Source organism: Tachypleus tridentatus, chromosome 12, assembly GCF_004210375.1.
Source record: "Tachypleus tridentatus isolate NWPU-2018 chromosome 12, ASM421037v1, whole genome shotgun sequence".
NCBI classification, from domain to species: domain Eukaryota; kingdom Metazoa; phylum Arthropoda; class Merostomata; order Xiphosura; family Limulidae; genus Tachypleus; species Tachypleus tridentatus.
Window position 1 is genome coordinate 24,679,074 of NC_134836.1, and position 24,380 is coordinate 24,703,453.

Sequence of the window (24,380 nt, forward strand, 5' to 3'; positions counted from 1 at the left end):
AGTTAAATGAACTGAATGTTGGGTGGATGATAAAAGATAAAGGTCTCTGTAAATGAGGTGAAATAACAATAATAATTACACGTGACATACCTAATAAACCTTATTGAAGTTCTTTGGTAACTTCAATTTTATTGGAGATGTTAATATGAGAATAACGAATAATATGCAGATTGTATTAAATTTCTAGATTTTCTTGAAATTTTACTGCATATTTTGAAGTGTTACGTAAAGACTAACAAAGGACTAACACTTCTAAATTGCTTTTTAATCTTGTTAAGAAAAAAAGTGATGTAAATATGTTAAACTTGTTGTTTTTTTGTTGTTGTTGTTTTGGAATTTCGCACAAAGCTACTCGAGGGCTATCTGTGCTAGCCGTCCCTAATTTAGCAGTGTAAGACTAGAGGGAAGGCAGCTAGTCATCACCACCCACCGCCAACTCTTGGGCTACTCTTTATTTTAAACTTAAAAATAAAAATCGTTTTTCCTGTACCTTTATAGTATTGACAGGTGGCAGTACAAACACCATATCCAATTAATTCAATGTAAACATTCACAATCTGTTTACGAATTAAAATAAAAACATAATAAATGCATGTATTTTTCGTAGCAATTTTATAGCTGAAATAAACAGGATTGTGCTTCATTACCAGGTAAGTAAGATTTAGCATTGATTTTGATAACAATGCTATAAAAGTAGCAAAAGTTATGATTGTGGTATGACATTTCACATTAAGTAACCGAGTACGTACTAAAATTGAGTAACAGTAAATATCAGAAAAATACTTTTTAAAAATAATAAACTTTGATATGTTCTTGTTAAACATAATTTCAAAGATTAACGGTTACGCTTCATTCTTATTACTTATATTTACAACCTTTTAACTTAAACAGTCGTCAGCCAAATAGACTTGTACAAATTGTTGCAGTTTGCTACCAGTAGATTAGATTATCGACGCTCTAAATTTTTGTTGATTGTTATTACACTTACAGTTGAAAAATTTTATTCAAGTTTTTAAATGCTAGTTGGTAATTTAAACTGACAAAGAAATAGTCACATACTTCAATAAAAGTGTAAGTACATAAATTAAACTCAGTTAAGCTAATTAGCAAACAGCAATATTTTATATATGTTTTGTCAGGTTAGCTATATTGAATGAAACTGGACAAAAACTGTACAGAATAACATTCAATTTATCAAGAACATATTCAAAAAGGTATATAGATAGATGCACCAAATAATTCAAATAAAACAAAATTAAGTTTTACTTATGAAAAATGTGCAAGAGACTTATGAGTGAAGTGTTACAAATGCATAAAGTTAACCTGTAGACTAACAGGGACTGTTTTGTTCTCCAAAGCTGACTTTTTTTATAAAAGCCTTTTAAGTTTTGCATTTCAGAAAACTGATTCCTCATTTTAAACTTCTGTAAAGTGGCAGTACCTTTTGATATTTTTTCTTTCTTTTCCAATAATATATTTTTAAATTCAAATGGTATTGCTTTTTATTTTCTCTAAAAACATTTAGATTCTGAAATCATGGGTGGAGCAGTTAGTGCTGGAGAAGATAATGATGAATTAGTTGATAATCTTGTTCAAGAGGAGTACTTAAAAACTGCACTTATTGAAAGAGTTTTTCGTGCTGTTGATCGTGGGGACTACTACCTAGATGGATGTAAAGAAAATGCATATCGAGACTTGGCATGGAAACATGGAAACCTTCATATATCTGCCCCATGCATATATTCCAAAGTGATGGAAGCATTAAAAATAGAGAGAGGAATGTCTTTCTTGAATTTAGGAAGTGGGACAGGCTACTTGAGTACACTCGTGGGTTTACTTCTTGGTAAGGAAAATGTTTGATAATTTTTTTTTGAAAATTACATCTTTGCAATATCTACATTACATCAAAATAGTTGGTTTTCATAAGCTGAATTTTGTATATGCTTGCAGATTATTCTCAAAATGATTATACCTTCAAAATTAGTATAAAACTGAAGATTCTCAGAGTCATTATTTAAGTAATTTACAAGAAACAAGCAATGTTATTTTCTCAATGTTACACTGGCAATCAAATTTTTGGATAACCCGTGCTTTAAGTGCAGAATACTGTGATAGTCTGAATAGATGTTCATATGTTTAGGTTTCAAGTCCTTATGTCTCAGTTGGTAGTAAGATCTTCAATCAGGACAGATTTTCAATCATCGTGGTTCATTTTATTAATGCTCAACTGATCATCCTAAAGACATCTGAGCTTAATAGTTTGTGAAACAAGCATATTTGTATATTGACTACTGTAAACTTGAGGATGAGGATTGTTTTGACTTCTGGATATTGTAACAATTCATCTCTTAACAACAACAAAAGAACCTTCACCATTACTTATGTTTAACATTTAGAAGAAACTGCATAAACATGTTTTTCTTTTGAGTATTTGCTATTCTAAAGGTCATCTGTAATTTAAGGTGAATAATTTTTTCCATCATTGTTGATTTTGAAAAAATAATTAACATTAACTCTTATTACAACCAGCTGTGTACTTAGAAACTGCAATTTGACCTGGCAGTCAGTATAGATAATTAAATAAATTTCTTTCCATTTTTTTTCTCAAAAAGATTAGAATGTGCTATTTCAGTAGTTGTGTGCTCTCACTTTAAATGTTTTTTGATCATAATTTCAATAGTATTTATTGCAGGATATAATAATGGTGAATGCACAAAAATGTTTTGTGTTTTTATTTTCTTTTAATTGTGAAAACATCAAGAGTTTAGCTTTACCTATTATAATCTATTTAGAACATATGCACTTGTAATAAGTCAATAACTTTGATTAGTATTTTAATAGCATTTTGCATATTATACAAAAAATAATTTATCAAGTTATCCAGTTTTTGTTTCAGTTGTAGTGATGATGACATGAAAAATTTGATAAGTTGTCTTGATGGCAAGAGATTCTATATCCAAGCTTTTTTCCCTAGAATTGAATAGAGAATGTTAAAATGTTGTTTTTGAATGGAAATATCACACTTGTGGGTGAAAGGGGTAAAAAATTGTTATATGGATATGCCAGTATGGGATAGTGTATCCTTGGAGTTGTTATACAGAGCAGATGATGTCAGGTAGTATATCTTTGGTGTTATATGAAGTAGGTCATATCGGTGTAGCTTGTATGTCCTTGGTGTTGTTATATGGAACACATAATGTAGCCTCTAGAAATAAAGAATAGATGTATTTATAAGTTGTTAGTGACTTTTATTACTTAATGAATTGTATCTTAATTGAAAAAAGATGACAAAGTCTAAAAGAATTACTGAATATTATTTAATAATGATATGTGAATAAGCTCTTCTGAGAAGTTTAACAAGTTTGTCTCTTACATTTGAGTGACAGTATAGGATTGTGACTGTTTCATTCATTCCTTTATATTCAAACCTGAATTCCAAAGTACTAGTCAAGCCCTCTCTTGAACTTTCCCATTACTATTGCATCTACCATGTCTGAAGATCATCTGTTGCAAATACTGAACAATCATTTCAAAAAATAAGTTTGTGTAAGTAAGCCAGAAAAAACAGTGTGATTCATTTTCTTGTAATAGAAAGAACTATGAGATTTTGCCATAAATGTTTTTTTTAATTGAAAGAGTAAAAAAAATAATCATTATCTGATCATGAAGAATTGTACTAGAAATGAAGACAAGTTGATAGTAAGGTGGATGATGCTAGATGTTAATATTTAAATCAAAATAGGTCTTGATCACTTTGAGCATAAAGCTTCCAAAGTTGGTATACAACTCAATTTACATTTGCCTTCTTTTAACAACATCTAATGTCAAAATCAGCCTTCTGTGTTGGATAGTGATATTAAAATAAAGTTTGAATACAGTTTAAACTTTAAAATTTATGTTAACATGCTGTTTATTTATGTGTTTGAGAAACACAAGTTTAATTTTGCTTTTGAAATATAACAAAAGTATCATATACTGTAGCATAATGAAAGGATTAAACTTAGAAGAATAGTCTTTTTAACACAAGAATGGTGACACAAGAATAACTTAGCTAAACTAGAGCATATGCTAGAACCCATAGGAACACCATCCATCTGTTTATAAATCTCATTAATAAAGATAAAATGTGATTCTTTATTATGACATTTCACAAATTCCTTAAAGATATTTTCTTAATGCCCTGTATGGTATCATGAGTTTGATAAATCAGACCAGCAGTCTCAAGAAGAGGAATGTTGATAAATATATATACACTAGCAAAATTGGCCAATACAATCAGGTTTTGTAAAACTGTTTTAAAATTGTCAGAAAATGTAACACATTAATAATTATTGAAAGATAGAGAAATCCCAGTGTAAGAAACATTGGGCCCACTGTCATTCTAAAAAGAGCATCAGAAGGAAAATATTATATTTCTTTAAATTCAGGAGAAATTTTTGAAGATTTGACCTTTTAGTAGTGTTTTTATCATGAGGATTTTCTTTTTCAAATTTGATATGGTTACTAAGAGTATGATGACTTTTGAAAAGGAAGAACATAAACTCCTGTATTACATTTGATAATAAAGAGCTACAGGACATTGGCTTCACTACTTGATGTTTGCATTAAACAGATAATAAACACTTACCAGCTGTTCTGTATAACAACTTGTATGTCCAAAGTGAGTGTGATATTCCTATTAAAAAACACTTAGTATTTCCATTTCAGTTTCCAATGGAACAAATTTGAAGATCAAAAAATCTATGGCCTTCAAGACAGTGTGCCCATCTATTAATTTCAAACATTCTTCAGTTAACTTGTTTAATGAGAAATTAAATCCAGTAAACAAGTGGATAATGTGTACATGCAATATGTTTTACTTGCAGTTTTTGTGTGTACTCTTGAGTTACAGTTATGTGAAGGATAGTCACTTGATAAGTTTCTCTTGTTACATTTTGTATATTCATCATATTGGGCAGAAGCACTTAGATTAAGCATACAGGAAGTACTAAGACATTAAGATTGTTCTTGATATGTGATATTCAGCTTGACATATTTATTGTGAAACAATGTACAAGAAGATAAAAATGCATCCTGTCAACAGTTTGTTAGAGAGTTTTAGAAAATATTATATGAAAACAACCAAAGGTCAATGCTGTTCATAATTTTAAAAATTATATCATTTTAAAAAGTATCTGGAGTATATTTTATGAAACTGTTTTGTTGTAGGTCCCTATGGTGTCAACCATGGAATTGAAATTCATGAGGATGTTCTGGAGTATGCCAAGAAGAGACTTCAAAAATTTAAGCAGAATTCTCTGGCCTTGGATGAGTTTGAACTGTGTGAACCACACTTTGTGTTAGGTAACTGTTTACAACTGTCTGCTGATGTGTGTAAATATGACAGAGTGTACTGTGGAGCTTCCTGTCCAACAGAATATGAAAACCACACCAAAAATCTTCTTAAAGTTGGTGGTATTCTAGTAATGCCCTTGAATGACCAGGTATTATTTAGTTCATCATAATTTTTATTGATTTTAAACATGGGAATACATGTATAAAGTTTTTAAACAAGGAAGGCATTTGATTTTTCATGATGGTTATGTAGTAAACATTTTTTTAATCTAACATTCTGCATAAGTTTAAAGAGCTGGATCATTCTTTTGATTAATCTACACAATAAAATACATCTGAGGATTAATTACTTTGATTAATGTTATAAAAATAATCACCTAATTCAAAACTAGTATTTCCAATTATTACTGATTTCTATTATCTCACTTATCAAAGTTAACAAAATATTATTTTTGATAAATTAGAGTTGTTTGGTATAATCTTTCAGTGTTACAACTCATGTAAATAATCAACAAATTAAAATTAATGTTTCCAATTATTATCATTTTTGGTTATTCCAGCTTTCTAAGTCTTGTGTAAGAATAATCAATTAATGGGTCCAATGATGAATCGATTATACAATTTTACCAATTTATTAACTTTATTTAAAGATATCTCATATTTTTTCCTTATTATCTTTATTATTTATTTATATTTATAGACTGAGCTTGCAGTACTGCAAGCAAAATATTTTAAAATACCATTAAAGTATTTGTGATTAAGTAAAATGTAAAAGTAGTGAAATTAAATACCTTGTATATTTTAAAGGTTAGGACATACTGGTATTGTTACACACCATCAATACAAAAATTGGGACTAATAGCATTGTAAGATCTCATACTTGGAAGGTTCAAGTCAATTTGGTATTTTCAGATTGCATTTATTTGTAAAGATAGGGCTGTGTTTTCTGTGATGACAAGAAAGCCCACTTGTAGAGAAAAATATATATGTAAAAATGGCTGGTATGGGTTGAGAAAATTCTACGTAGAGGAACGAACAACGTTTCACTCCTCTACATATAATTTTCTCACCCATACCAGCCATTTTTTACATATATATAGAGCTGTGTTTTATTGTAATATTGCATCAATTTTTTTAAAGTTAGGGCTAACTTATACTGTCCAACCATATTTGGCAATAAATGGTTTATTTATTTTAGTTACCAGGTTTAAGCACTACTGTTAGATCATATTTACTTTGAGAGCAGTAGATAACTTTTATTATCAGGTGTGAATTATATTAAGGGTTACTTGGGATTGTTTTTATTTGAGATAATTCATCTATTTTTAGAATCATCAAATTTTTGACTAAGCCTAGGCTAATTTATATTGTTAACTTTCATCTGTTTTTTAGTTACTTAAGAACCTCATATTACATTACTAGCTTTCTTCTTTTGTTTAAATAAATTTAACTGTGAATACATTATGAGAGTTTGTGTATGCATCTTTGTTTAGCCTTTGAAACAGAAGTAAACAAGATATAGAAAATTTTCATCTTCAAAAGTTTTTCCATGTTGTTAGTCTTTTGTTTAATTTCCATTCTCTTTCATTAGTTTTTTTTCTTATTCAGGCATGATAACTACCACATGTTCTACTAATTACCTGAAAGTAACCATAAATTAAAAATAAACTAAATAAATAAAATACAAAACATATATGTAATTTGAGCATATATATTTTATTTTCTTTGCAGTAAAGTAGTTTACAGTAAGAAAACTTTTTAAAATGATAATAAGAAATGGTTACTTTACTATTGTCTATATATATTTAGAGTTACAATACAGGTAATGGAAATAGACATATTAATAAACATTTTGAATAACATAACATATTAGCGAAATACTTAAGAAAAGATACTGTGATGAATTTGTAAAATGGCTTAATCTTTAATGTGAGGATCTATTTTAGTGTTTTCTGCAAATGAGATTGTAATGTAGTTGTGGCCAAGGATGCTTGACCTTATTATACATATATATGGATAATTAATAGCAGTGGCTACTACAGCATTGGGCCATGCATGGCCAAGTGGTGAAGGCACTCGACTTGTAATTCAAGGATCGAGGGTTCAAATCTCCATCAAACAAAACATACTCACCCTTTCAGCCAAAGGGTTGTTATAAAGTGATGATCAATCCCATTATTTGTTGGTAAAAGAGTAGCCCAAGAGTTGGTGGTGATGACTAGCTGCCTTCCCTCTAGTCTTACACTGATAAAGTAGGGATGGCTATTGCAGATAGCCCTCAAGTAGCTTTGCACAAAATTCAAAATAAACCAAACCAAAACTACAGCATTGCAAAATACTAATAAAACAAAACTAACCTTACATATTGATAACAAGAGACCACTTGGTTCTTCAAGCCTGTTTTTACTAATTAAAAATAATGATTTTAAATCTACCTGTTATTTAATGAATAACTTATCAATTGTTCCATTAAACTCAATTAAGGTGCCAATGGCAATTACATTCATAAAGTAATCACCCTATTCTAAGAATAGAGTTGTCTTTACTGGAGCCTTGCCCTATCTTTTGCAAATTTTAAAATTTGCTGTTTTTCATTTTACTGTTTTTGAATATAACCCAAAGATTTTGAAGGCCTTTATTCTATGCTCTGCAGATAATCATATTAACTAAGAATATCACATTTTTACCCTTCTTTATTGAAAAGAAAATAAGCTAAAGAGAACAAAACCTGTATCTGTAAAACAACTCTTCCTTCCTGTCTGCAGCTAGAAGTGGACAGAGAAAGATGGTAGGGGTGTGAAATGATGTGGGCTCACATCTCTTTCTTTTCTGTTAATCATGTGAAACCACCAATGCTGAGGTTAAACTGAATAGATGGTGTACCTCCAACACAATTTGTGCCTTACTTTCACCAGTACCTGAAAACATCAGGGCACATTACGTAATGACTAATCCTATGATTTGTGACCTGATGTTGACTATTTCTTTTGTAATTTTATGTTTCTGATAAAGTGGCCAAACTATATGCATAGATTATCTATTTTCTTCTTGAAGTCGAGCTATTTTGTTTTGGAGATTTGCATGATACCAGCCTTTTGAAACTCCCATCTACCATTCCTGCAAAACCTGTGAATTTTACGCTACTGTGTGATAATGTATCATGCAACAAAACTCTCCATCAATAGGAATGTGGTGTATCTCAATGTCAATTGCTTCTTCTACATGTTTGTGCAAAAATCATCGTTTTCCTCAGCACAGGCATGTCAAGGCATATTTATTTTTGTTAAGATTTGTTGAAGTGCTTCAACAACTGTGCTTTGTATTTTAAACTTTTCAGTATGAATTCACAGATTAATGTGGATTAATTTTCTGCTTATGTGATGCCACAGTTACAAACAATTTGGGAGGTTCTTTTCCTGTTGATGTCATGACACCCATCATTCATTTCAAAAGGTGCTGCTTGAGTTTACAAATTCAGTAAGGAGAAGAATCACATAGCATCATCAAATATGTGGTAGGTTCCATGTTACTGCCACACATTTTTTTCCCAGGTTTTGAAGCATATGTTGAGGAGGATGAAATAGAGTGATTTTTCTATTCAGTACTAGAACATCACTTGGCTTTTGCCACATTATGTATTCCTTTGACCTGTTGTTTCACTTCTTGTTGCTCCTGTTAGTGGCAGACCCAGAATTTACTGTAGGTTTGTTTCCTGTTGCTGTTTTATGCCTCATCCTTCTGCCTTGTCAGATAACACATTTAGCAGTTTATAGTCTATTCTTCATGACAATGTAACTCACAGGACTCAATGTTTAGACATTGTTTATTACTTTTTAATATATCCACATATGATATGTTATTTAGAACTGAACTGTTGCTCTTTAACTTGTAAAACTTAGACTGTAAAGTGTAACCATAGGTACTTACTCTTTAACATATGCCATTTAGTATATTATGTTTAGTCATAGTTCATTCATCACTCTCATATGTAGGTATAACCATCGATAATTGGTCATACTCATGTACTCCTTACCATGTGAACATAGACATTAATATTTACCAACAGTCAGTTGCTCTTTTGCATGTAATATTTGGTCATTGCTATTTTATTCTGGTTTATTACTTCTTAATGTGTCCAAAGAGATGGTAATATTTACATCTTATTCATTACTCATTCAAATGTGTATTTTGTAAATAATGCTTAGTCTGAAATACTTGTCTTGCCATATCTACATAACTATTGATGTTTGTTTCTATTTCTTTATTCTTTAACATGTCTACTTAGACAATGTCTAGATCTAGTTCATTACTTCTTCACTTATACAAATATAAACTAATCCTTAGTCTTGGTTAATTATTCCTTACTATGTACTAATCTATATTTATCTTTACTTCCAGTTCTTACTCTGATGTGTCTGTTCACATAGAAGATAATGTTTTGATATACCTCAGTAGTCTTTATGGTGTCCACATAAATGGTAATGTGTACATCAAGTTCTTTACTTCTTTACATGTATACATGGACGATAATGCATAATCTTGGTTAATTATTCTTTGCCATGTACCCATCCTTATCAAGGTTTGGTTTTAGTTCTCACTTCTTAACATGTTCACATAGAAGATATTGTTTTAAAATTATTTAGTAGTACTCAACATATCACTCATTAAAGTTAATGTTTTGCCATTAATTGTTACTCCTTTACATGTACCCACAGAGGATAGTCTTTAAACATATTAATTACTCTGTACTACCATATACCACTTAGATTATTATGTTTGGTCATGGTTCATCAATCTTTTTTGTATAGACAAACAGGTGTTTAGGCTAGTTTGGATCTTCAACTTTCACCACCAATACACTTATTTATTTAAATGAGGATACAGTTGCAAGTGGATGTTACAGTTAGAGTGGAGAATAACTTAGAGATGGAGACTACATTAAACATCAATCTGTAATAACACTTTTTTAAGAGGCAAGTACAACACTTACATTCATTGTTGACTTAACTCAGTTAATTTCTCAACAATTTCCAATGGTTCCTCCATTATTCTTAAATCACTGTTCAAGCACTGTATTACTAAAGGTATACTCAGACATAGGTTACAAGTTATATTATACATTTAGTCTCTTAGTTACATTGATTGACAGAGAAATAGCATTTGTGACTTACATCAAAGTTGGAGTGGCAAACTGGTTTCTTTAAATATTGAATATCTTCAGTATCTTGGACTTATTACTTGCTTTCTCTCCCAGAGAACTGAACTGTGAATAACTTCTTAACTGAACTTAACTCTCGTAGGGAGAACAACTGATTTTTAGTTCCAAACATGAATTTTGAAATGATATTTTCTCAGTATCCTTATGAATTTTCAAGTAGTGTGGGTAGCTATATACAAGTAGTTCTCACACTCCATTGGTTAATTTCTACAACTCATTGTACTTCCCACAAACAAAATTGAAAACTTTCAAGTAATTGGTAGCCTTCTAACTTAGATTACTACACCACAATCTGTTAGGGATACTACCTCAAGAGTCCCGACCAGAGTAGTTAACCCCAACTTTTTCTCAGCTTCCACTGCACTATGAAGTTAGTGCCATTGGTTCATCATAGTCAAACTCGTGATTTACTTATACTGGGCTTTTTCCTTATACTAAGCATTGCTGTGATGGCTATGAGCATTAGTTTTTCTCTAACTAGTTGATTAACTGTATTTTTTCTGTTTTAAACTAGAACTAGACAATTTTTGTATGTCTTCTTCCTTGGGTGGATATGAAGACCAAAATCATTCTTTACTGTTTTTCTTAATTTTTGTTTAATTATTGAGCAATTATATGAAATGTCTACTATTCTCAGTTGCTTCAGCTGATGTGTAGAAGTGGTTGCTTAATGTTAACAGTTATATCTAGATGTTAATGTTTATTTCTAATTCATTGCTTCTTCATGTAAAACACATATAATATGTTTAGCCATAATTCATTACTTGATGGTAATATTTTATCATAGTTCATTACTTTCAAACCTTTAAATTTGATATGTACTATTTAGTTGTAGTTAATTATTCCATAATATGTACACAATGTAGATAATGCTTCTGTCTAGTTCCTCCTTTTATAATGTGTCTTGTTCATTTCCTGCTATGTTTCTTGGTTCATACCTACTCCATTTCATGGTTTCTATTTATATCTAATTGTTACATTATATTCTTTTGTTTCCTGTAATCTTTAATCTGTTATGCTTATTGGTTGGGTTTGTCAATTTGTATGGCATATTTTGACATGTTCTTGACAGGTAGCCATTTACATAATAGTTTCTCACACCAAATTCATCATCTAACCAAATCTTTAGCTGCTCAAAACTTTGGTATTGTGTTCAACTCCCAACACATTTATAGTTCTTTCTCTGCACAATTTTGCTGTGTCTTCTTTCAGTGGATATTACCTTCTTCCTCTGTTGATTTCACATGCATCTGTCCACATTTCAGGATCCCACCTTGTCAGATATACTGCATTTTATACTGTAACAACAAATCTGTATACTTCTATAATGTTAACTGTGGAGATGGGGTGTTTATGTAAAACCAGTGCCCACTTTTTCAGCAGTCTGTATATATTTATATATATTATTATCACTGTGTCATATATAAAGGACTATCACTCATGAACTTCATGAGTAAAGCAGATAGGGGTTTTTGTTCATTCCTACCGACCTACTTTTGTAATTATGGCACACATGTTCCTTCATGGAAGTTGTTCTTCACTTATTTGATTACTTTTGCACCCTCACTGACTTCTCCACCTTTGCATTGTGGGATTCTAGCTTTGGATGAGTGGAGGTAATACTGTTTTGAAAGTTAACATTTTCTGACAATGAAAATTTATTTCTGATAGATACTTACCTTCTATCACCCACTTTGATGTATCAATGCAAATATGTCTGATTTAGTAATACAGAGTGTTCAGAAAGTTACTGGGCACTTATATATTTATTAACAGACATGTTTCAATATAGAATACAGGAGGTAAATATGAATGACAATTATAAACAATGTTGAAAGTGTCCCCTATTGGCATCAATACAGGCTTGGATACTTCTTATTTTGATTCTAAACACCGCTATCAGTTGCTGGCTTGAAATAGACTGAATAGACATATGATTACAAAACTGCACAGTGACTTTCCGAACACCTTGTATATTCTGTAAAAAGGTGACTACGTAAGGTGCAGTATGAGTGATGGAGGATAGTCACATGATCAACAGACTTTGCTGCAATGGTCCAAAAATGAAGGGTTATTATAAACCGGTGTTCTGTTAAAAATTTTAGCAATATTTAGAAGGCAAATCAAGATTGAGATGGCTTTGAGTGAGAGAGATAAGTATCTATTGGAAATACATTTTTATTATTGAACAATGTTAACGTCCAGTTGCTGAGGTAGTGGACCATGGGGAATCCTCATTGATTGGGATCTGAAAGTAGGGAGCTAAAGCAAAAAGTCCCTCTATGTTGGGAAATTGAGGCTGAGATGTTTTCAGATTGTAATATGAACCACCCCCAACCTATCCAGGTACACCAGAATTTGGGTGCATGCTCTGGGTCTTCCCTATCCCATCTCCTTCAAGTAGTGCATGGAAGAATTTCACCTCTTACCAACTTCCTGCTAATTGAGATGTGAAAGCTAAAACACATAGTCTTTCTATGATTAGAAATGGGGCAAGAGTGATTCCAGAAGGCATTACTGGCCATACTAACATATATACCATCATGTACCTATTCAGCTCATCCTTGTAATTATTCACATACATCTACATTCATATCCTTCTCCACACTTTCTGGTACACTTTCATTGATTGCCTTGTCAAAGAATGAGACGTTTAGCTCATGAATGTAGAGAGAACAGTTGTGGAAGGAGGCATATTGCACTCCTACTGGGAGAAGGTTTTGCTGCAGAATATGCTATTATGCAGTAGAACAAATCCACATGTTTGGTTGGAACTATGCGAGATTGGTGGCACACAAATTTCTAAGGCAGAATAATGTAACTTCAAGAGGATAATAACTCATCTGACCACAAGTATCTGTTGGAAATATATTTTCGGTTAAAGAATACATTAATGTTCTAGTTTGTTTTTTCACTTTCTTTTCTACAGAATTATGGTAAACTAGATCTGATCTGGGGTTTGGTTATCCTGTGTGAAATTCATGCTATCCTTCTTTGCATATAATCTTTAAAAACAAATGTGCAACTGACTTAAATAATAAACTGGTATATCCTACATTACTTAATGCATTATGTTTTAAACTTTAATTCTGAACCTTACATAGCATTTCTTATATTACCTAACTTAAAATTATCTTAGTCCTTATTCCAGATTAATCTGGGATTTTCTTATAAGCACACAATGTATGTGTTGATATTTTCCTATAGCTAGTCCAGATAAGAAGAGTGAGCCATAACAGATGGGAGACAGTAAGACTTTTACCAGTCTCATTTGCTTCTTTGATTATTCCATCATCCGAAGATTTGTCTACTTCAATTAACACTCGTAAGCTTAATGTATAAATATAAATATGTCTGGTTTAGTGATATATTCTCTAAAGAAGTGACTACTTAAAGTAGAATTAGTGAGTGTAAAGTTCATATGAATGTTAAGTCTTGTGGTTCTGTCCTCTAAATAGGTAACTTATTCATTTAAAACTGGCTACTTTAAAATTTATATGAATGTCAGGTCTTGTGATTCAATCCCCAACTGAGTTGCTAATCCAATTAAAACTGGCAGTTTTAAAGTTTATGTGAATTTCAGGTCCTGTTGTTTAACTCTTACAGAGGTGACTAATCCAGTTAAAACTTGCTAGTTTAAAATTTTTAATAATGTCATGTCTTATGGTTTCATCCCTAGAGAGATAACTAATTCAGTTAAAACTGGTTAGTTTAATGTTTATATGTATGCTTGTTTTGTCTTTCCCAAAAAAAACATACTTTCCCAGTTAACTCTAATGAGTTTAGAATTGATATGATAAACCAAACCTGAGTTTAGTCATTTCATTTCCAGAAAAGCTTACTACTTGGATTAAAAACAGTAAGTTTAAATTTAAATTAATACTGTATTTTATGATTCTATCTCCTAAAATATTTCAGCTGGAACCAGTAAATTTAAAGTTTATATAAATATCTGTCTCAATGATTTCATCTTCAAAACAGCTGACAACATGAGTTAAAACATACATAGGTTTGCTTGTAGTTTGAGTGTTCTATGTGATGGGATACTGGCATTGACAAAATGAAATGTATTTTAATATAATTGTAATAAATAACATCTTAAAATTTTTATTAAGAAACATGTTAAACCTGTGAAAAATAATATTTTGTTCCAAAATTGATTTTGGGTTAAAAGAATAAAGAGCATAAGAATTGTATTAAGAAAATTCCAAAATAAATAGAAATTCTCATTCAGTGCTGTGCTGTATATGTAAAAAGGTTTTCTTGTGCCACAAACCTTCAGCTCCCACATACCTTACAATAAAATGGTTCACCTGCATATCGTATGTAAATTATCATACTACAACTTTCCTGGTGCATTTGGTTCCCTCTGATTGATATTACTGAACTGTCTCTTCTTGTTTGGCGGCACTCATGTCAAGACATTTTTTCAGTTTTGCTTTTCTATCGTGTTTTTTGTTCAACTTAGTGCCTTCTTTTATGTTATTTTTGAAGCGGATCTTTTTTTTTTGCAAAAATTAACAAGTTTTCACTTTTTTTCATCAGATGGTTGTTTTCATTATTTATTGTAAATTCCAAAGTACAAGTTGCCACTTCAGAGGTAATATCTTCTACTAGCACACACACACAGGTTACAAGTGGGGGTAATTTATCTATGGACTTATTGGTTCTCATACACTATGAAATTGTTTTAAGAGTCAACCTGCTTCTCCTGATGTTGCCTCTATCCCTTCTGAACATGCTGAACCTGTTCATGTTGGTGAGAATTTTGACAGCCTTTATTCTACACTTGATTTGCTGTGTCGTCCTTTGCCTCTTCTGCTGAATCAGCTATACCTAATATGGCTTTTTGAGACAAGGTTTCTTAGATATATTCTGTTTTATCAGTTTCCGGAGTGATTCAACAAGATCCCGAAGGCTTTTCCAGGGATAGCATCTCTCTGATTACCTCCACTTTAGCATTTTTTGCTTCTTTAGCTCTTTCCTTACACATGTGGTTTCTCTGTTGTTAGGATCTCCTGGAGAAGGACACTGTTTTGTTCCAGGCTGCAGACATCTTATTAGGAGCTGTAACAAATTGTTTCATAACACCCAATTTTATGTACAATGGTGGGAACAACACCTTCTGGAGGTCTGCTAGTGGCTTGACATTGTGCTTCTCCAGAGAGAACTCGGTTCATTGTGGCCAGTGCTTCCTGTTATAATGCACTGTGGTGTCCCTGGTGTCCCAAAGGCAAAGATAAGAAAACTTGGTAAAGCCTTCTTGGAGACCCATCAGGAATGCCACCATTTTTGAAGTCTCTGATACCTCCCAGCCATACTCATCATACTTCAAGGCTTCTAACAAGGTCTTGACACTGTTGTATCTCTCTTTGAGGTGCACTGAATGAGCCAGGGGAAGAGACGGATACTTATTCCCATTATGGAGCAGCACAGCTTTGAGGCTTCTAGATGAGCTCTCAATGAAGAGGCACCACTCTTTCAGGTTACAGGCAATTCTAATTGCCTCACACAGACCGGATACACTGTGGCAGAAGCAGAACACATCTTGACGAGTGAAAAAGCTCAAAAAATGTCAGTGATGCTTCCTCTGACTTGCGACTTGCACACTATCATCTAACAAATCCCACTTCATTAGCTTAAATGTCAAAAGCTCAGCATTCGACTTTCTTAGACCAAGCTCTCTGATCAAGTTATTGAGGTCTCAGCACTGAATCTACCTGGAATGTTCTGGAAAATGGATAAATTTGAAAATTTTATTACCCAGGTCACAAAAGCAAAGGTTGAAGAGAAAAATAGGTCTTTTCCATTTACTTTAGGCATAAGCAATTGGGAAATAACACTTTCTGCCCAGGAACAAAAAAAAGTAAAAATTTTGTTACATAGTGTTATCATTGACTTACTGATGGTATGATCCTTATCCTACCCCTTTGAGGTTGTTGGTTTTAGGAAGCTGACTACAGTTGACTTTCTGTGTATGGTCCATCCCACTCTAGCCACTCCTATAGACATGTGTTTACTCTCACCAATATTAATGTATTCTGCGAGATTGAAATTCTGGCATATTGTGGTTTGAATCCCTATCCAACTATTGTTCACTCCCTTTTGGAAGTGCTCCTTCCATTTTCCACCCATGTTTGCAATGCATTTTTCAACACTGAGCAAATAGTACATCTGGAGTAGAAGTGCTGTGATCCTCCATGTATGATCATCTAATGCAAGGATCTGCTCTTTCAGGGAGTTCTTTGAATGCTTCCAAAGAATGCTTCCTTGTTTTTCCCTTGCACAGGTCCCTCCACCTATTCAGTGTGAGATCCTGGCTATTTCTGAAGCAGAGGTAATGTACCATATCAGAAGTTATAATTTTCCTATACTGAAAATCTATTTCCAATGAGTACTTTCTTCTCTCACACTTCCCACCCTTCCTCTCTACTGAAAACTGGTGCTTTCATTTTCTGCCAAAGCTTGAAGTGATAGTTTGATAGAATTGAATAGAGAGAGTATGTGCATCATGCAAGTGTGTTGTGTAATGATTTACATTCAAGATGCATTTAAACCATTTGATTGTAAGGTACATGAAAGCTCAAGCTTGTGCCATGTGAAACAATTTTTGCATATAGAGAGCAGCACTGAAAAAGAATACTTATTTGTATGAAATGGGAACATACAAAAGGGAAAAATATTTTCTGTATAGGAAAATTATAACTGCTAATAATGAAGTAACTTTACAGCTGAAGTCCATCCACTGAGTCTGCAAGATATATGCCGCTCAGTAGTTAGAGAATTGTTGAGGCAACAAATTGATCTTGAACACCCCAAAATAAAAGCAAAAATAAAACATAGTAAGAAACGACGAAAGCACAAACGTGTCATTCCATTATCTGATGAAAGTGATGGTGAAGGAGGTCACAGAGGACGTTCTAACAACCAGTTAATGGAACCCATCTTCAGGTCTAGCCCATCACAGGTAACCAGCCATATGTCAGCTTTAACAGAACAGGTCACCAGAGAGACAGAGAACCATCTTGCACCAAGTGTTAGAGAATGTGAAACCAGTGAAGAGGGTGGTTATGTTGCTGATAGTGTGGTCTCATTATCACTTTCAAATAGTGCAACAGCCAATGAACCAGTGGATGAACAAGAAGTGGACAAAGATAATAACATCGTAAGCAAAGAAATACAGTTCAGTACAGTTGACAACCAGGAAGAAACTCTTTTAGATTCTTGCACAGAGACTGTAGAAGGTGAAACTTCACCTGCTTTACGCCGTCGTTTTTCTTGTGAAGACTTGGTTGCTCACAGAGACAAAAAGAGAGGAGCAGAAGAAGGCTATGATAAAGATCAACATCAAACAAGAAGACTTCTCCATCCAGGAAGACAGGAATCTCAGAGACGTGCAAGAACTACTTCCCAGCGACTTTCATTGGTTTGGAAAAAAGTTGTTCCAGCTGATCACTACAGTGACTCAGACAGTGGCGATAGTAAAGTTAAGAAAACCCCATCTACTCGAGATGAACTTGCTGGAAGCTATACCCAGTTCATGCGAGAAAAAATTATTGCTTTGCCTCTTCCATTTACACTCAAATCTTTCTTGAACTATCACAGGCCTTTCTGAGTTGTAAGTAGATATTGGTAAGTCATCTCTGCCTTTGATAAATTATATTTTCATTAACCTTCTAAAAGTTAAGCATAAAAAAGTGCTGGTTTAATAAAATAATGTAATAAATCTAGGTTTCCTTAAAACATTTATTTAAATGTAATTTGTATGCTACTTTGATGCCATTAGTAAACAAAGTGAACTGAATGTAGCACGTGTACATGTGCCACATGTAGTGAAAAGTATGAATTAGTGATTAATAATGCTAGTCTATGACACTTTTGCTTGAAGTCATATTAAGGTTTTATAGGAAAATCTAGGTTCCTTGTAAATTTGTGTATAAATATTCTTGTGGTTATTCCTGTAGTACACAAAAATACAAGTTGTATTTAATGAAAATTAGATAACAAGAATTCATTATGTTAGTGTTACAAAACCAGTTACTGCACTTACTTTTTTATATTAATATTAATGTTAATGAAATCATCTAAACTCATTATGGTCAACCTGTGTAACATAACAGAATGGAAAAGTATATAGAAATCATGAAAAGAACTAATATATATAGCTCACCTCTATGATAATGTTGTCAACATTTTAGAATGAAGCAGTTTAAGTTTAAACTTCAAACATTTTAGCTATATAGATGAAATTTGCAATCAATACTGGAAAGTGATCAGGTTTTTTAAAACAAAAACAAAGAAATAAAAAGAAACACTTTCATATCAAAACAGAATTTTACTTAAAATAAAGCATAAATATAAATCAAGACTGTACAACATTATTAAAAAGAAAATCACTGTTTGTTTGAGATTGGTAATCCAAGAGGAAACTGTCAGTGTTTCACTATGAAAAACTTAAAGTGGTTTTTAAAATATTAAGAGGAGGGGATCCCATCTGAGGAGTATTGTAATGCTGTGATCATGATTGCAGTGGAAATATTATCTAAACAGTTGTCCATTGTAGTTAATGTTACTCAGAGTTTCAGCAATCAGTAAATATTAACTGTGGAGGATGATTCAAGTTAAACTAGGAACATAACTTTTTCTTTATTTTTCTAAAATTAGATAAGTAAGACAAATTAATAAAATATTTAAATTAAAGAAGCCAATTTCCCCAACAAATGCAACAAGTTTCTGCTGTGCAATCCCAACATGTCCAGTTGTTTCACCAGAAAAATCATGAAACACAAAAAAATTGAAAACTGTCTATATCAATGTTTGGGACCTGCAAGAATGTATCTTTGTACCAGATTTTATGTAAAGTAGTGAAATATAGTGGGATAATTGTTAAAAACCTTACAATCATGCTATTTATTGCATACTTATACCCCTATAATTACTAAAAATGGGCATGCCCACCATTTGTTTACTGTCATTGTGTATGATTTGTCAAACTGTGGCTGAATAATTGACTAAAAATCACAAAATTATTTTTGTGTGAGCTCTGATTACTCTACAAAAAAAAGACTCAAAGTGGACAAATCCAATATTTTTTTCAATTTGTTAGATACATTAGAATGTTTATTTGTTACAATTTGTATCTTAGTTACTGTAAATATGACTGCATAGAATCCCAAAAAATATATTTTTGGGTTGTTTGACTTTTAACTCCATAAAATCTTTAAAAAGGCTTTAAAAAATACATAGATTCATGGGCATATTGGACCAAGATACAAATCTGTCTAATTTTTAAATCATTCTGCTGATAAATGAAAGAATGGAGGTCAGTTGAAACTAGTTTGGAAGAAGAAGAAACTGTATGTCTCTCAGTGAAAACATAACTGTGTTTTTAGAAATGAAAGTACTGTGTTTGAGGTTTGTGTAGAGAACTGGCTTAACTTGGAATTAATGCTAATGAGCATTTTTACTGATAAAGTATGCATATTCCTCCAAGAAATTAAATTTTTGGTTTTTACAATCAACAGGTAATATTAGTTTTGAGGTAATGTTTTTTTAATTTGTAAGTAGATTTTCAAAAAAATTTGAAAGTGGTATGTGTGTGTCTATATATGTAAACTGTAAAATGAGTTTATAGTTATTAAAGGTGGGACAAGTATTGATTATGGTTGAAGTTATTATATCCAGCCCCTGAAATCTAAAATTAGATTTGGATATCTTTGGATTGGACAGTAGATATGGCCATACATATTGAAAATGTGCTCTCGGTTTCATATCATTATGTTTTGAAAATTAAGAAAGACTGACATAGAGATGTACAACTGTGCATGTGTGAGGTGCCATTGCAAGTTTTTCATAACATGTGGCAATAATAGAATGTTGTTTGGGTTGTGTTGTCATTGCCTATACTACCTGTGGCACAAAGTGGCAATACAACAGGTGTATATTTAAACCACATTATGATTATGTTAACTACAAGTGCTCTCACTGTTTAATACTAAGTAAAATGGCACTATCTTAAGAAGCACCAGTGGACTAGATAATGCTGTTCCTCTTATATGTGAATGATGACATTGTAAGAACTTTTATAACTGTCATATTTTGCAATGATGGTAAAGTTATCTGATTATTCAGTTGATTGCAAACTTAATGTTTTATTAGACTGGATGTCATCAGAGAGTGCTGTATTTCTAGATTATTTTCCTTATTCCTGACCTTGAAATATTTAAAGATATAACCATGTTACAAATGTGCACATTTTTTATCAAAACTGAAACAGGTAAGCAGTTTGAATTATTTTGGTGTGAAAAAACACCTTATTTTAGGTGTTGATAGGCAAATAGAATTAAAACTTTGTTATGGGTGAGAACTGGGAGGACCAAAGTTTTTCATTTGTACTCTCTCCCAAGTTGATGCTTTGCTGGAAAATTATATATATATATATATATATCCTGTAAAGATTTCTGTGGATTAGATGTGTTTATAGAGAATGCATATAGTAATTACAAGCACATTCTCTTACTTTCAACTTGACTTAATGTATTTTCTATCATCTATCCTGTTTAATAATGTAACATTACTATTGGAATTATATAGTTAAAGTTATTAAGCTATGTTTATTAACTTCAGTGCTTTACTGTTGAATTGTAATATATGTGTACATAGTACAATTGTTGAAATACAAAACATGACTTTTATGACAGATTCCTCTCATACATATTTTTGTTACAGTAGATTTCTCTCTGATAACTGCAGATACTGTAAGATTTATATGATTACACAGATGTAGTTTTGTAGAAATTAGAAGGAAATGTAGATTACTGTGAGACAAATACACATTTATTGTTGTTATAGTCATGCTGTGTTACGAATGAATACTTGTTACTACTTTTAGACTGATTATTACAGTGTTTGTGTATATCTACATGTATGTGTGTATGTATATATATTAAATACATTGTACTAATGTAAGACCAAAATTGAGATATTCTTTGTTTCTGTAACCCAACTAACTTGTACGAATGTTGCAACTAAAATATTTATTCAGATGTAGTTATTATCTTTTTACATGTTAAATCCTTCTTTAACCTTTTGATAATCTACTCTAATGAGTTAAACAGAGATAACTCTGATTCATAAAGAAATATATAGTCTTATAATGTCAAAACATCTAACCTATCAACCAACTCAAGTCTAAAACCTTGGTTTGTCATTTTTTGGTAAACAAATAAAATTTCCAAGTTGGCATGACACTCTTTGATTATAATAATTTGTGTATTTACAGTAAACTGTTTGTTAAAGTTTTTCCACAACTAACATCAGACTACTTATCACATTTTGTTGAATATGATGACAGGTACTTTTTTTAATGATTTTATACGTCTTTAACATCAGCCCCTTTATCACCAGTTTGTCTGGCATATCAAAACAGAAACTTATATAAAAGTTCTGAAAAAAACTAATATGTTCAGCTCACCTCCATGATAATATTGTTAACATTTTACCTACCTGTATTTTACAATGTATGGTTTAACCTGTATAGTTAAAACTTCAAATGTTATAATGATATGGATGAAAATTTTTAATTTATTTCTGCAATTGTTAGAAAGTGTTACTGAGTTACATTCAAAATTAATTAAATCACTCTACTATATCAATGCACTTTAATGAAATTATCATTATCAATCAAATACCTTATATTTTAAGTCTTATGTTATCCAAGTTATTATTTTTTTATTTTGAGAAAAAATTCTGAAACAAACAATTGAATCTTCAGTTGTCTTGTCATATGACACTTTTATTGTTGAAATACCTTAATTGTAGTATTTATGTATCTTTAAAGCTTACTATCAGTACCTCTACAACTGTCTAGACAAACTTTTACAAGTATTGTATCAAATTCATCCACATTATTTTCGTATTTCACCAGCTAGAACTCTTAAGAAAGTGTCTGTTGTCATATTCAACAGTGTAATAAAAGAGTCGGATGTTAGAGCTATAAAGAACTTTAACAAAAGGAAATGTTATCATGTTCAACAAAATGTAACAAAGGAGTACAATGTTATAGATGCTGAAAAACTTTAACAGAAGTACCTGTCATAATAGCATAATGTAATGGTCAGGGACAGTAAGGGGCCTTTTAATTCATCTTGTTGTCACATCCTCTAAATTAAACTAAAACTATTTTAAAAAAATTTGAAGCCAGCCCTTATCATTCATATGGTTATCAAGCTTTTTATAAAAACTCACTTAAATTTACTGCATCCTCAACACCTGATGGTGACCCCTTCCACAGCTCATTCTGTTAGAAAAATAAAACTGTTTACCTGAAATGATTTACCTTGACAAACTTTATAATTACTTCCCCTAGTTCTACCATTTTCACCACTAAGTATGAAAAATATTATGCATCAACACTTTTACAATCTTAAATGTCTCAATCAAATCCCATAAATCTCTTCCTTCTTCAAGAGAAAACAATTTCAAAGATTTTAATTTCTCTTATTATAACAAACCCTTCATCCTAGACACCATACTACTAATCCATCTCTGAACCCTTTTTCAACAGTTCAATTTTCTTTCTAGGATAAGAAGCCCAAGACTGAACAAAATACCCCAAATGTGGCCTAATCAATGACCTATACGATGAATTTATAACCTCTTTAGACGTGTATTTAATATTTCTGTAGATACAACCTAAAATCCTTTTTGCCTTACAAATAGCAACAGCACACCACTTGGATGGCATAAGAGACTAATCACTTATTACACCAAGATGCCCTTCCTTTATAACACTATTAAGGTTGTTTCCATCCACATTATACTTATAATTCAAATTATGATAACCCACATGCATTATTTTGCATTTATAATAAGTAAAACCAACCTGCCATTTATTTGCCCAACTTGCTAAATGCTTTTATAAATCAGCAGTATCTTCTTCACAGCTAACAACTAAAACCTTAATATAATCAGCAAATTTAAGTTATTTATTGACCATTCCTTTATCCATATCGTTAATGTAAATCAGAAAGACTGATCCCTGAGGTACACCACATGCAGTATTAATACAGTTTGACTGAACTCCATTTATAACAACCCTCTGCTTTTATCCATCCAGCCACTCTTCTAAGCAGCTAGCTAACTTATCCCCCATACCTATAAAGATGATTTATTTTTACAAGCCTTTTATATGGCACCTAGTCAAAGGCTTTGTGGAAATCCGTGTACACCAAACCTACACCCTTCTCTTCATCTACATAAGCCAGGGCGTAGATCCTGGGGGAATGAAGGATATTCATCCCCCCTTCATTTTAGCTGGGGGGTATGGTGCATACAATCATCCCCCCTACAGTTTATTCTTTTGAATTGTTTTATTGCATCACAGGCCTACAAATTGTGTATTTGTTCTTGTGATTCTTGTGTTCTTACCAGTCGAATTACATAATTAGGCCTAGATGTAGGCTTTTTAAGTAGCTGAAAGGTACATCTTCAATATAGGTATGCTTCTTAGCTTTTTGATCTAAGCGATAGTTCATAAGTATCAGTCAGTAGGCCTAAGTATACATGCAAGTATCATGGCAACAAGATTACTCTGTGACTGCATGTTTACAGCTTTCAGGTTCACGTAATCAGAGATTACCAATTTGCAAATTGAACAGTCCACATATGTGGTTGCAAAAATCATCCCCCCAATCAGGTGTAAAATTCTATGCCCCTGACATAAGTATTAACCTTTTCAAAAAATATCAAAAGATTTGTAAGGCTATATGATAAGATTCTAAACATTCTACTTTCTAAATTTTTTTAATGACTCTACAAATCATCTTTT

At 31.9% G+C, this 24,380-nt stretch overlaps 1 protein-coding gene across 1 annotated transcript in view; it reads left to right on the forward strand.

Annotated features, from left to right (window-relative positions):
* The first annotated feature begins 497 nt into the window (after positions 1 to 497).
* LOC143235238 (protein-L-isoaspartate O-methyltransferase domain-containing protein 1-like) overlaps positions 498 to 24,380 on the forward strand; it is a 35,506-nt gene continuing 11,623 nt past the window's right edge. Inside the window, exons 1-5 of the mRNA XM_076473203.1 lie at positions 498 to 650; positions 1,526 to 1,843; positions 5,209 to 5,483; positions 13,760 to 13,877; positions 17,284 to 18,184. Of these exons, the coding sequence (XP_076329318.1) occupies positions 1,537 to 1,843; positions 5,209 to 5,483; positions 13,760 to 13,877; positions 17,284 to 18,167 (1,584 nt within the window). The 5' untranslated portion in view covers positions 498 to 650; positions 1,526 to 1,536 and the 3' untranslated portion in view covers positions 18,168 to 18,184. The remainder of the gene's footprint in view (positions 651 to 1,525; positions 1,844 to 5,208; positions 5,484 to 13,759; positions 13,878 to 17,283; positions 18,185 to 24,380) is intronic.